Here is a 15,531-nt window from a genome sequence, read left to right on the forward strand (position 1 = left end):
TGGACAATCCCAGAAATACTGCACAGTGTTTTTCAGACTATGGGGTTGGATTAGAATTCTTTTACCCAATTGGCTGATCTAAGATTCACCCCTAACATATATATCTGTGTGTGGTTTGCATGCACATATGCAAAGCGACACATGCGCATGCACACACAGAAAGCATGCCTGAGGAGCCAATCAAAACTGCTTTGGCTCAAGAGACGTAAAGTCACCCGTCTACACAAAATAATTCCTAATACCCGCCTATGGTAAACTGATTCCCAGCCACTCTTAGGGTTTCTGCATCAGCTCATCACTCTTTCTGCTTGGCTTTGTTTCATCCGTTGTCAATGTCGTTCGTTCGTTTGTTTGTCCATCTCTCTCTCTCTCTCTTTCTCTCTCTCACTCTCTCTTTTTCTCTCACACACTGGGGTAAAGCAAATTCCTATTTCCTTCGTGCTTGTGTCTGGCTGTTCTGTCCCTTCTGATGCTGCTGTTTCACCTGAGCGAGGATATCACGTATTTTGCGTTGCGCCATCTGATAGGAAAGGGAGAGAAGCAGAGGACAAGCAGATTTATATTTATTGCCCAGTGATGGAGAACTTTTTAGACACCGAATACACAAACCACTGTCCTAGCCTAGTACAACAGATTAATTTCTCTCCATCCCCAGTCATATTGGCTGACTTTCTGGGAGATATGGCTTTCTGCAGCACTGTGTATAAACAAATGAATCACATTTGGAACAAGCATAGTGATGCCTGGAAAATTCGCTCAATTTTTTGAGATGGTTTCAGTTAAAAATCACAGCTTGGAAAAATTACTTTTGGGTTCTACAGTTTCCCAGTGAGATGTAGTCCAAAAACAACACTTCACCTATCTTTGATTTCAACTGCCTATCCCTCCCATTGGAGCCCCTGGTGACGCAGAGGGTTAAACTGCTGAACTTGCTGGCCAAAAGGTCGGTGGTTCGAATCAAGGCAGTGTGGTGAGCTCCCACTGTTAGCTCCAGCTTTTGCCAACCGAATAGTTTGAAAACATGCAAATGTGAGTAGATCAATAGGTACTGCTCCGGTGGGAAGATAACGGTGCTCCATGCAGTCATGTTGGCCACATGACCTAGGAGGCATCTACGCCGGTTCTTTGGCTTAGAAATGGAGATGAGCACCAACTCCCAGTCAGGCACAACTAAACTCAATGTCAAAAGAAATCTTTACCTTTACCTTACCCCTCCCATCAGAAAAAAAAAAAACATCTCAAGTATTTTTCTTTGTGAGCTATGGCAACATACTCTTTTGAAAGAGATGTCTTTGCTCATCTCTTCCAGAATGAGTTAGAGGAGCAATGGCTTGCTGACATTGTATGGCAGGGAGTTGGACTAGATGGCCCATATGGTCTCTTCCAACTCTGTTATTCTATGAGTCTGTGATTACCCTCAGTTTGCCGTTATGTCCAAACTGGGCCATAGACTTAATAGGTTCGATTTTCTAAATGTTTATTACTATTCTCAACTCCCCCCATTTGACACCTACCTGGCTGGCATAGAAATGCCCGATGATCTTGACAATGACTTGCTCATTCTCATCGGGGGTTTGGTCCCGTGGGACAACAACCTCAGCTGCCGTCAGGTTCTGCAGCTCATTAACCTGTAAATTGAAAAGTATTTAATTTTTGAAAAAGCCATACAATCTCCTGACCTGAACATGCACTCATGTGCAGCCACACCACTTTTTTATGAGACCTGAACTAGAGAAATTCTATTTTGATTGTGATTTAGATCATCTTTAATTTAAGACATGCAGGCCCGTAGCCAGGATTTCGTTTCGGGGTGGGGTGGGGGCTGAATTTTTTTCAGGGGAGTTTCGGGGGGATGAGTTTCGGGGGGGGGGGGCTGAGTCTGAGTGAAAGAGGGTCTAGCCTAGCAAACCTTTTGTATCATTACCCCAATACCCCCATCATGCATATGGGATATATTGAGTATGGTGATCAGATCATGATATGAATAAACATAATAGTTTATTTTTTTATTAATTTTTATTGATTTATCACATTTATTACACACTATTGCATTTTGTACATCAGCCTCTTAACATGTTGTTTTGCTTTGACATTTCCCCCCCCTTTTCTCTTTTTTTCCCCTTTTTTTCCACCACAGTGCTCCCCTCCACCCGTCTCAAGCCACCATTCTTACATTTCATCTGTCCAAAATTTCATTTCTTCTTGTGATGGTAATTTTCCTTCCTTATTTTTTAATCCATTTACCACAAATTTTCCCCATACAGCATCAAAATCGCTTTGTTTCCATGTACCTTTTTTAACATGTCAATTTATCATTTATTGCTATTTTCCATGCTTCCTTATACCACTCCTCTATTTGTATATTCATTTCTTTTTTCCAATTCCTTGCTATAAGCAGTCTTGCTATAGTTAGTAAGTTTGTTGTCGCTTCTTTATCCTCCTTTTTCAGTTGCTTATTGTTATATAATGATAGTAAGGCTATACTAGGACTTTTATCTATTTTCATATTCATTATTGTTTCTATTTCTCTAAATACTTTCTCCCAAAAATTATTTACATATTTACATTGCCACCACATGTGTATATATGTTCCTGGTTCTTGACACCCCCTCCAACAATTTATTGAGTTATTTTTATTCATATATGCTATTCTTACCGGTGTCAAGTACCACTTCCATATTAACTTATAATAATTTTCTTTAACTCGTATCAATAAATTTTTTAAATGTCTTTGTCCCCATAATTGTTGCCACTCTATTTCACTTATTTTTATCCCTAAATCCTCTTCCCAAATCTCCTTAAGGGTACATTTTTTTATTTTTTCATCCTTCATTTCAATTAGTATCTTATAAATTTTGCTAATTATACCTCTCAAGTTTTCATATTCTTCTACAGCCCTTCCCTTCTGTATTATTTGTTCGAATTGATTGAGTTGGCTTCCATTTCTATTGTTTTTTTTTCCAGTTTATTAACCATTGTTCTAATTGTATACAATGAAACCATGACAATTTTATTTCTTTAAACTCTTCCAACATCATTTCCCTCTTCATTTCCACCTTCATCCAATCCCCTATCCTATCTAGATTTATTTCCCTTACCTTTTTATCCATTATCCTTTTTATCCAAAAAAACATAATAGTTTAAATAATGCACCAGTAAGGCCTTTTCACGAACCACCATGAGAATTTCGCCCCCCCCCCCCCCCCCCCGGCTACATGCCTGAAGACATGGCATTCCCTTCAGATCCAAGTTTTTATTCTTACGTGATATTTTAGAAGTAACCATGGCTTGTGTGAACTGCAATTTATGATTCAACCAGGAGAGGGCAGTAGTGAAATGTCCAATAAGGAAGACATCACTGCCAATGGGGAAACTTCAGGGGCTCATATCTCCCTCATTATTTAAGCTATTGGGATGAAACTTGCTACAGTGGTAAACACATTTACAACTCTTTGCCTATTAGGTTTCATAACATTTCACTCATCCACTGGTTTTTTGGAAATTTTCAAAGTTTTTAAAAACAACATTAAAAAAAACCTAGTATAGCAATCTCCACCTCCGCCTCCCTGGCTGGCTGAGAGGCATGCCAACAAGTTTTGCAGGAGGGCTTGGTTTCCTCTGAATTTTAGCTGCATCACAGCTATATCCAAAGACATATGAGACTTCAGAATCGAAGGCTCCTTTTGATTCATAATCTTAATATTGGGGGAGGGGGCAGCAAGCAGGTGCGTCGGCGCTCTCTTCAAAAGTGCTAACCATCCGAATAACCGACGACTCCCAAATAAACCTACATCAAGTGCACATCTCTATTAGTTAATTATCTCTCTGTGGGATTATACCTCACCACTATGTGGAACTGGAAGTTTGTTCTAGTGATTTCTGGTTTTTGTTTTTCAGGCTTTTAAAAAGTTTTTTTCCCTATTAAAGAACTATGGTTGAAAATCTTTGAAGATCCGTATTTATTTTTAAACCAACAATTATTGGTGTTGCAAGATTCAATACGGTGGTTCAAAAGCTCCACTCCATCCTACTTGCAGACATTGCTAACCCCGCAAATGTAATTCCAAGCAGCAGCCTGTGAAGACAAAAACCATGATTTGTTGGTACAAATATTGTACCAACATGATTTGTACTAACAAACCACAGTCTGTCAAACTATGTTGGCAAACCAAATTCTAATATGGATTGGAATTCCTGGTTTGCTGGACGCTTGCCAACACCATGTTTGCCAAGTAATGATTCAATCAGGCAATGTGCAATAAATACAGCGTGGTTTCACAAAGCCAGGGTTTTGTGTTATGCTCTGGTTTCCCCTACAGTTTGTTCAGATATAATTACGGCCCCAGTTATCAGTGTATTTACCAACAGATGTTGGGGAAACAAACACCTGGCACATTTGTAGCCTTTAAATCAAGAAAATCCAAACTAGAAGCATTTTCACCAAGTAATAACAAGTCTCCAATCACTTAATGCATTATATTTGTGGCCCAATGCTGCACTCACCGTTTTGCCTCCTTTTCCGATGACTCTCCCTGCAGCTGAAGCAGGGACTCGGATATGGGTCTCCAGCTTCACTTCTTCTTTGGGCCCAAAAAAGTTCTCCTCTTTAAGCTTTCCATAAATTCGCCCCTGAGCCTGAAGAAGGAAAAAAAGAAATGAAGACCAGGCACGACTAATTAATTTCTATACACAATCATGTGATTCCATAGACTTGCTCCGCGCCTGCTAATAGGAGACTCCCAAAGTCTCCTATCAGTCATCTGGGCTACAAAGATACTGGGGACTGTGTTCCAAAAAACCCAAAGCTATTATGGTTTTTTAAAAATATGTCATACTTCTGGAAAACATGTTTGCTTCCAACTTCCACATTTCCTATCTCTTCTTCTTCTTTCAGTTTTAATTACAGCCATTTTGTGACTGACCTATATTATCCATGGCAATGTTTTGGAGCATCACTGACATACACTGAAAATGCCCAACGTTCCTGACTGCTGTTTTAAAAATAAAGAAAGAAATTATAATTAAACATCTACCAATAAGTATGAATACGGAGGGAGAAAACACACCTTGAATTGGGCTTCTGGTGGTCCAGTGATTATCACCATTCGCACTTTGGAATCCGGTGTCTCTGCAGGGGCAATCTGGAGGACAATAGGGAAATGACATAAATTGAGTTGCTTCATCAGTCATCCAGTCCATTGCTTCTTAAGTATGGGGCCTAACCCCAAATGGAGTCCTCTTAGCTCAATGTTGGGGCTGCAAAATATCTTACTCCAGTAACAGTCTTCTGAACATCACCTACTGACTGCTTTAAACATTTCCACTAATCTGTTGTGCAGTGTTTGCAGTGGATTCTGCCGAAGATGCTTCAGCTGTGCGTCATAAAATGGAAAATCATCCTATTTAGCAAGCCTTGTAAATACTGATTTATTTTCAGTAAATGTTTGGTTTTTACACCTACTATATACACCAGTGGTTCTCAGCCTTCCTAATGCCGTGACCCCTTAAATATAGTTCCACATGTTGTGGTGACCCCCAACCATAAAATTATTTTCATTACTACTTCAGAACTGTAATTTTGCTATTGTTATGAATCATAATGTAAATACCTGACATGCAGGATGTATTTTCATTCACTGGATCAAATTTGGCACAAATACCCAATATGCCTAAATTTAAATACTGGTTGGGTTGGGTTGTGGGGGGGGGGGGTTGATTTTTTTCATTTGGGAGATGTAGTTACTGGGATTTATAGTTAACCTACAATCAAATAGCATTCTGAACTCCACCCATAATGGAAATGAACCAAATTTAGCACAAAGAACTCCCATGACCAACAGAAAATACTGGAAGCATTTGGTGGGCATTGGTCTTGGGTTTTGGAATTGTAGTTCACCTACATCCAGAGAGCACTGAGAACTCAAAAAATGATGGATCTGAACGAAACTTTGCACAAATACTCAATATCCACAAATGTGAATACTAGTAGAGTTTGAGCAAAATACACCTTGACATTTGGGAGTTGTAGTTGCTGGAATTCATAGTTCATCTACAAAGAGCATTCGGAACCCCACCAATCATAGAATTGGGCCAAACTTCCCACAAAGAACCCCCATGACCAACAGAAAATACTGTCTTTGATGACCCCTCTGACACAGCCTCCCCCCCCCCCCCCCCCGGTCCCAACTCCAAGGTTGACAAACGCTGATATATACCAATATAGTCAGGTCTACATAAACATTTTTTGGGCCAAAAGGGTCCTGAATAGAAAAAGCCCTGATATAGTCAACCTGCAAAACCTGTGTGTCAGAAAGAGTTTGGAAATGTAACTTTATCAGGATATAACTCCCAGAATCCCTCAACCAGCATGATCAGTACAGAGTTGGCGTGGAAAACTGGCATAATGTAACGACTACTGTTTTATTTCATAGAATCATAGATATGGAAGAGACCCTGTGGGCCATCCAGTCCAATTCTCTGCCAAGAAGCAGGAAAATTGCTTCAAAGCACCCCTGACAGATGGCCATCCAGCCTCTGTTTAAAAGCCTCCAAAGAAGGAGCCTCCACCACACTCTGGGGCAGAGTTCCGCTGCTGAACAGCTCTCACAGTCAGGAAGTTCTTCCTAATGTTCAGGTGGAATCTCCTTTCCTGTAGTTTGAAGCCACTGTTCTGTGTCCTAGTCTCCAGGACAGCAGAAAACAAGCTTGCTCCTTCCTCCCTATGACTTCCCCTCACATATTTATACATGGCTATTATGTCTCCTCTCAGCCTTCTCTTCTGAAGGTTAAACATGCCCAGATATTTAAGCTACTCCTCATAGTGCTTGATCTCCAGACCCTTTATCATTTTCATTGCCCTCCTCTGAACACATTCCAGCTTCTCAACATCTCCCTTCAACTGTGGTGCCCAGAATTGGACACAGTGTGATTCCAGGTGTGGTCTGGGCAATGCAGAATAAAGGGCTAGCATGACTTCCCTGGATCTAGACAATAGACTCCTACTGATGCAGGCCAAAATCCCACTGGTTTTTTTGCTGCCGCATCATATTGTTGACTCATGTTCACCTTCCTGTTCACGAGGACCCCAAGATCTTTTTCACACGTACTGCTGGCGAGCCGGTGTCCCCCATTTTTTATCTTTGCACTTCATTTTTTCTGCCTAAGTGGAGTATCTTGCATTTGTCCCTGTTGAAACTAATTTTGTTAGTTTTGGCCAATCATCTCTCTAATCTGTTAAGATGATTTTGAATTCTGCTCCTGTCTTCTGGAGGATTAACTATCCCTCACAATTTGGTGTCTACCTTTCTTTCTACAGAAAATAAAACCTCTCTGTCCTGATTTTGTTGCTTTTTCCACCTGTGTTTTCATCATGTCCTCAATTCATATTGGGCTACAAAGACTTGTTTTTTCTCCTTGTGATTAAATTCGCACCTATTTTATTGTATTATGTATTTATGTATTTATTTATTTATTTATTTATTTATTTACGGCATTTATATGCTGCCCTTCTCACCACGAAGGGGACTCAGAGCGGCTTACAAGTAAAAAGTAAATACAATATATTATATTATTATCATGGCACAATATTAATATTATATATACCACTGTACTATAACATTATACATTACTCCTTATTCTTGTATTAATCCACTTAGTGTACACATTCCCCATTAGTTAAAATGTCTTTGTGCACACTTCTATAACTCTGTGAACATCATTTTAAAAGATACCAAATAACACTCCTATGCTTCACAAATGTTTCAATTCTTGTATTCTATACTTCCTCTCAAAAGGAGGTGTGAAGAATCCAACTAAACCCCTTTCCATTCCTAGGCAGCAATACCTGCTTCACGCAAAGTTTGGCAGCAGCCAATCAATCACAAAAATTTTAAAAACCTGAAAGAAACAGAGAAGGTTAGGCACCTTGATAGAGGCACTTGCAAATCTGGAAAGCTGCTTGATATGCTGCCCTTTCTTGCCGATGATCGCACCCACCGCCTGGGCAGGGATGAAGACATGCACCGTTTCTTGCTCAGGAGGCTGTCAAGATAAAGTTTTAGGGCCGCCAGTCAGTATCGGTCAAGCTGGACCTCCCAAATTTGGCATTTATTAAAAGCTTTTGTCCATCATCCACTGATGAATGGCTCCATTGCCATAATGTCACAGAATGTGTAGTGTAAGTTTGATAATATCAATGTATGTGATTTGGGCTAGAATTTTTATGGCTTAGCAACAAGTTGGGAAGATTAATAGGACAAAAGTTTACAGCAGGCATGGGAAAACTTTGGCTCTCCAGATGTTTTGGACTCCCAACTCCCACAATTCCTAACAACCTCAGGCCCTTTCCTTTTCCCCCTCAGCCGCTTAAGTGGCTGAGGGGGAAAAGGAAAGGGCCTGAGGCTGTTAGGAATTCTGAGAGTTGGAGTCCAAAACACCTGTAGAGCAAAAATTTGCCTGTGTCTGGTCTACAGGCAGGGATCTGTTGGAAGAGAACAAAATAAACTGGGAGTGAAGAAGTACAAATTCGAATGTTCAAACAGTGGGGTTGGGAGGCAGTTTCAGTGTTTTGTGAATAGATAGTCTTCTTCTGAAACAGGTGTCGAAAGGAAGAAGGCTGTATATCATTATGTAGGTACAATGGAATAATACTGTTTTGGTCATGCATGCTTTTATAGTTGAGGGTAAACAGACCTATACAAACAGTCTCCCAGAACGAAGCATGGTTCAAACCTACCAGAAAAGAACTGTATGGTGCTGCCCCAGAAACACTACTTGGAGGAGGTGGCACTGCATTGGAAGAGGCAGGGAAGAGGCCAACAGCAGCTAGGTTGAGGCCAGGTATCAGGTGTGACTGTAGCTAAAATGAAAGAACAAGAGGAGGAAAACGAAGATATGGATGATAAGGTGTTTTGTTACATTTGTACAGTGGCTTTTCCATCAAAACTGAATGTTTCTTATCATGGCTCATAGACACTAACAGTATGATTAAACATGGGTCTTACATCAAAGAGGGAAAGAGTGGGATATATCTATCTATCTATCTATCTATCTATCTATCTATACTGTATTTGTATACCGCCTTTCTCAGCCCGTAGGCGACTCAAGGTGCTTAACAGGGTAAAATTCAATGATTACAATATCATATATATAATTAAAAACATAACATATAATAAAAATTAAACATATCAATAAAATATAAATTCATAGTGTCGCCTTGTTAAAAACGTTGTCCGGTCTCATTGTCAGTTCCATTTTCCTATGTCAGTTACTCTGCATTTGGAAACGCTTGTTCAAAAAGCCACGTCTTGACTTTTTTCCAGAATGTTAAAAGGGAAGTGGCCCATCTAATATCTATAGGGAGGGCGTTCCCCAGCTGAGGGGCCACCGCCGAGAAGGCTCTGTCTTTTGTCTCCGCCAAAAGTACTTGTGACGAAGGCGGTAATGAGAGCAGGGCCTCCCCAGATGATCTTAAGGTCCTAGATGGTTCATCAGGGGAGATGTGTTTGGACATGTTAATAATAATAAAAGTGAATAATAATAATAAAAGTGAATAATAATAATAATAATAATAATGAAAATGAGTATGTGTGTATGTAGTGAAAGTGTCCACTTCCACAAACACTACACAATATCCCAGAGTACTTGTAAGATATCAGTACAAACACAAAACAATCTATGCGTAATGTAAAAGTGTATTATCAAGAAGACATAAAATATTCTATTTACCAAAATCCCCAGTACAAAGCTCAATTCAGTGGTACACAGAAATCAAAAGGAGCAACCGCTCTCAAACATAACAGTTCTGGGTTTGGATAGGGATTCCACTGTGTATAGGCTTCAGGGATATATTCAATGCAAAAAGTCATATAAACCAAGTAAGTATAGAGTCATGAGGCTATATGTAAGCTGAAGACAATAATGGAGATGAAGCGTCACTCTCAAAACAATCTTCATGGAAAAGATCCAGCTCAAGTCCAGTGAAAAATGGAGCACTGCTTCTCAAAATAAGTCTTCAAAGAAAAGTCCCAATGGCATTCAACAGGGGTGCCCAGGTATTTTTGTACCCTGTTTCGGGGAAAGAGATCCCCTTCTTCAGGAGTTGAAGTAATCAGCAACTCTAGACTCTTATCTATAACAAGATATAACATAACATAACATAGAGTAACAAGTATTCTCCAGCAAAATTACAGAAGTAAAAATAATCCATACAACAAACATATATACTCACATCATGCCAGATAGCATTTACAACAAATGACTCTGCTAGTAGTACATTCACACTGCGAGTACTTCTGTAGGTTCATCCACAGGTTTATAAAGGGTAATTAGAAACTTAAAGGAAACAGCTAAAATTAAGTGACTCATTAAGTCCCTGAGGGGAAAAGGTTTTCAACTTAAAGGTCCAATACATTTCCCTTTGGGATAGTAGTTTTTCTAAGTCCATATGGGGTTTTGGAATGATGCATTCCAGAGCACAAAATTTAAAGGAGTTGGGTGAATGTTTGTATTGTGTAAAGTGTGAATATAGGAGGGACTCAGTAGATAAACATTTTATTCTGGATTTATGTTCAGACATTCTAATTCTCAAAGGTCTGGTTGTTTTTCCAATATACCACAAACCACAGTCACATGTTAGAAGGTAAATTAAATTACTGCTGTTGCACGTGGAAAAAATGTTTAAGCGTGGTGCCCACTTTGTTCCTGTAGTTGTGGACCTCCTTGGTTTTCCATGATTGTGGACAACATTTACAGCGTCCACAGGGGTAATGGCCTCTCAAAGTGCTTTTAGGTATAGTAGTAGACGTGGATAAATCTGTATGGATTAACAAGTCTCTTATATTTTTAGTACGCCTATTACCGAAAATGGGTAGTTTTTGACAACCTGGAATATCTTGAAGTAGATGCCAGTGCTTTTTGATGATCCGGGTAATCTGTTTGGAATAGTGCGATAGTTCTTGTGTCCAAATAATTTGATTTTTTGTGGGTTCATCTCCATTATTGCCTTCAGCTTACATATAGCCTCATGACTCTATACTTACTTGGTTTATATGACTTTTTGCATTGAATATATCCCTGAAGCCTATACACAGTGGAATCCCTATCCAAACCCAGAACTGTTATGTTTGAGAGCGGTTGCTCCTTTTGATTTCTGTGTACCACTGAATTGAGCTTTGTACTGGGGATTTTGGTAAATAGAATATTTTATGTCTTCTTGATAATACACTTTTACATTACGCATAGATTGTTTTGTGTTTGCACTTCCACAAACAGCCTTAACCCACAGTGCCAATGAGCCACCAAGGCCCTCCCACCTTTTATAACATTAAAAGGTTATAGCAAAAACCATGAACATGTAGCTCAACACCTGCTAATGTCCTTCCCAAACACCATACTGTCCACCACCCAAGGAATGCTTTCATTCAAGGACAATTTCATCCTAGATTTTACATGTTTTCCCCAACACAGACATTCCAGTGTTTCTTACTCTCTCCATTTGCATGATCCCGCCCACTGCCTCTCCCTTAACCCTTTCAACTCTGTCTGCACAACAAACAGAGCAGAACTAATCAGCAACTAAACATACTGGAGGAGTTTGGGGGATTGACTCCACATGATGGAAGTTGTAGTTCACCCTGCATCAAGTCAAGAGCACTGTGACCTCCACTGACAATGGACCTGGACCACATTTGGCACATAGAACCCCCATGACCTAAGAAAAATATTGAAGAGGTTTGGGGAGAATTCACCTTCAGTTATAGCCATTGTAGGTACTGGGATTTATAGTTCACCTGCAATCAAAGAGTACTCTGGACCCCACCAATGATGGCCCTGAACCTCACTTGGCACACAGAACTACCATGACCAACTAAAAATTCTGGAGGGGTTTGGAGGGAACTGACCATTTCTGGAAATTGTAGTTCACTTACATCCAGAGACACTGTGATCACCACCAATGATGGATCTGGGCCAAACCTAGCACACAGAACCCCTATGATGAACTGAACCTACTGGAGGGATTTGAGGGGACTGACCCACCATGGTGAGAACTATAGTTTACCCTGCAGTCAGAGATCACACTGAATCCCACGAATGAAAAAATGCAAATGTGAGTAAATCAATAGGTACCACTCCAGCGGGAAGGTAATGGTGCTCCATGCAATCATGTTGGCCACATGACCTTGGAGGCATCTACGGACAACATCGGCTCTTTGGCTTTAAAATGGAGATGAGCACCACACCCCAGAGTTGGACACGACTAGACTTAATGTGAAGGGGAAACCTTTATCTTTATATATATATAAATATATACATTGATTAATACTGGCACGAGAGTGGAGGATTTTATGTAATTGCTAAAAATGAGTGGAGGTATTTTAGTGAACTGAATAGCATTTCACACTGAATTTTAATTATGTTTAGGAAAAGACAGGCATCTCAAGAAGTGGATTGAATTCCACTGAAACTCATCCTTAAATAAACTAAGTCTTACAGATGCTGCTACATTCTTTCTTTCCTCCCCTGCTCCCATTCTTTTTAAGCTGAAACAGGCTAGCAACTCTTGAAATTTGTAATTAATTCTTATATATCTGTACATTTTAACTAAAAAAAACCCAAGAGTAACCAAACAAAAATAAGCAGATTTCAAATACTGGCTCCTTCTATAGAAAATAAATATATGTTGCACTGGCCCCGAGCCATACTGAATTCAGGCCCTGATTAGTATAAATCCACTAATCGTTTTTACAGTCTTTTGATGAAAAGACATTGATCTCTGATCAGACAGGCTGTTCTTATTGAAGATGAGATATCACATGATTTTACCAGATTGCTAGGGGAGAGAAGAGGTGGGACAAGAATATGCTCACACTCATAGCTGCCACATCATTCTCATAGGCTTCCCTCACTTTCTTCATGATTTCTTGCTCGGCTCGGCAGCAGTTCTCAATTGAGCCCTTGACGGTGATGGTCCTTTCAGGGTTATACAGTGTCAAGTCCTGCAGCCTGGGGAGCAAGACAAAAAAGAAGGAGAAGCACATCACAGTTTTGTATTCCTCTACCACAGAAACAAAATTATTTATTTATTTATTTACTGTATTTATGTACCGCTTTTCTAAAAAACAAAGTACAATCAAGTACTCAATTTCTTCCTAATCTTCAGTTTGGATTGCTACAAAAATAAAACAGCTTGTATGACTGATTGTACATCAAGTACTAAGTACAATTTCTGCTATCTTTTCATACTGCTTCACTTCAAAATGCAAATCAATACCAGGAAGATCAGAGGAATCAAGTTTTTTCTCCCCAAGAGGGACTCAACACAGTTTACAACAAATAATGACAAAATTCAATGCCTTACATACGTATAAACTAAATCCTAGATCTAAACAAAACATTTAACTGCCCATTAAAATCAATAAAATAATTAAATATAAGAAAAAATAACAATTAGACATGAAGATCTAAAATTAAAACCATCTAATACAAACATTAAAATCACATGATCCAAACTCGTAGACCGGGGACATTTCAAATGTCGATTGCACATATTCCATGTTTATTTCTTGTACTGCATTACTTTACTAGCCAAAGGCTCGATTCCATAACCATGTCTTTATTTTCTTTCTGAAGGCCAGGAGGGTGGGCACTGATCTAATCTTACTGGGGAAACAGTTCCAGAGCTGAGGAGCCACCACTAAGAAGGCCCTGTCTTTCATCCCCACCAACCGCACTTGCAAAGCAGGTGGGACCAAGAAAAAGGCCTCCCTAGAAGATCTTAACCTCCTTGGTGGTTTATAGAGGAAGATACATTCAGACAGGTAAGCTGGGCCAGAACAGTTTAGGACTAAAGCCAGCAGTTTGCTTTGTGCTCAGAAACTGACTAGCAGCCAGTGGGGCTGGCATAACAGGGGTGTTGTGTTCTCCCTGTACACTGCTCCGGTGAGCAATCTGGCTGCTGCCTGTTGGACTATTTGAAGCTTCCAAACAATCTTCAAAGGCAGCCCCACGTAGAGTACATTGCAGTAATCTATTCTTGATGTAACAAGAGCCTGGACTACTGTGGCCAAGTCCAGCTTCCTCCAACAACACCTTCTGGGAACAACCCTCCAAGAAGGACCAGAGCCACTATAAGACAGTACCTCCAAGCCCTATTCCTGCGAAGCATCCCAGGATACCGTGGTCTACAATATCAAAGGCTGCTGTGAATTCCAGCAGAACCAACAGGGGCACACTCCCCCTGTCCAGTTCCTGGCGGAGATCATCTACTAAGGCGACCAATGCTGTTTGAGATCCATGTCCCAGTCTAAAGCCAAACTGTGACGGATCCAGATAATCTGTTTCCTCCAAGAACACTTGGAGATGGAAGGCCACCACACATTCCATGACTTTGCCCAAAAGGAGAAGATTAGAAACTGGCTGAAATTTGACTAATTGAGTGGGGCCCAGTGATGGTTTTTTCAACAATGGTTTTATTACAGCTTCTTTTAAACTAGCTGAGATTTTGCCTTCCTTACAGGACAAATGACACGTCTCCTTGCAAAGTCTCAGCATGCAGCTCCCCAAGGCCAACCAAAGTAATTTTAGCATCTTGGACAGAAAACCCAACAAGCACCTCATTCTGTCCCTTTGTGATTAGAAGTTACAGATTGAGCATCCCTTACTGGGATTTCCAAAATCCTCCAGAATCTCAAATGGCCCACATGATATAGTGACACTTTTGCTTTATGGCGGTTCAATGTATATTGATGTTATATCATGCAAAAATTGTTTAAAATATTGTATAAAATTATATTTGGATTATGTCTAAAGTTACATATGAGGCATACATAAATTATGTGTTTAGACTTCTCCAAACTATCTCATTATAGACTATGCAAAGGCATGTATTAAAAATCCAAAATCCAAACTACTTCTGGTCCCATATATTTTGGAGAAGGGGTACTCAACCTGTACAATGATAAGTAATAAATAACTATCAATTTGCTGCCTTTCCATGATTGTCCAAAGGGGCTGCGTCAGTATATCTAGCCTGGCCCGGAATAGAAACCATGTCGAGATGCTCCTATGACAGGTGACTCTTACAGACAACATTCATTTTATATAACTGACCCATGACACTTACAGCACACTACACAGTACATCACAAACCCAGGCAAAGACTGCACGGTGTCTCATCTATTAATAAGGGATATGTGGAATGCGGCAGGATCTAACCAAACAAATATTTACCTTATCATGGATCTGAGGGTACATAATAAGGGAGCTGATGGGTATCATCTCTCATGTTTTAATTGTTTTAAAGAGTCAGCTCAATTTCAGAAGAGAATGAAATAAGAAAAGAGGGAAGAGAGAGATGGATGGACAGAAGCAAGCAAAAATCCTTACGAGGAGATGGTGATCTTTGTCTCTGTGTCCTGCTCCACCTTCTTCAGGTTCCGGCCCTCTTTGCCAATCAGACGTCCCACAAAGTTATTATGGGCTAGAATTTTCAAAGGCACTTCATCAGCACTAGGAGAAAAAGGAGGAGGAGGT

The 15,531-nt window shown here is 40.0% G+C and overlaps 1 protein-coding gene across 1 annotated transcript in view; it reads right to left on the minus strand.

The window, feature by feature from the left end:
* Window positions 1-357: 357 nt before the first annotated feature.
* The window catches only part of IGF2BP1 (insulin like growth factor 2 mRNA binding protein 1), a 94,204-nt gene continuing 79,030 nt past the window's right edge, over window positions 358-15,531 (minus strand). Inside the window, exons 8-15 of the mRNA XM_067470000.1 lie at window positions 15,385-15,507; window positions 12,867-13,002; window positions 8,735-8,857; window positions 7,924-8,040; window positions 5,067-5,141; window positions 4,504-4,635; window positions 1,515-1,628; window positions 358-520 (exon numbers count right to left, since the gene is read on the minus strand). Of these exons, the coding sequence (XP_067326101.1) occupies window positions 428-520; window positions 1,515-1,628; window positions 4,504-4,635; window positions 5,067-5,141; window positions 7,924-8,040; window positions 8,735-8,857; window positions 12,867-13,002; window positions 15,385-15,507 (913 nt within the window). The 3' untranslated portion in view covers window positions 358-427. The remainder of the gene's footprint in view (window positions 521-1,514; window positions 1,629-4,503; window positions 4,636-5,066; window positions 5,142-7,923; window positions 8,041-8,734; window positions 8,858-12,866; window positions 13,003-15,384; window positions 15,508-15,531) is intronic.

This window comes from Anolis sagrei, chromosome 6, assembly GCF_037176765.1.
Source record: "Anolis sagrei isolate rAnoSag1 chromosome 6, rAnoSag1.mat, whole genome shotgun sequence".
Lineage (NCBI taxonomy): Eukaryota > Metazoa > Chordata > Lepidosauria > Squamata > Dactyloidae > Anolis > Anolis sagrei.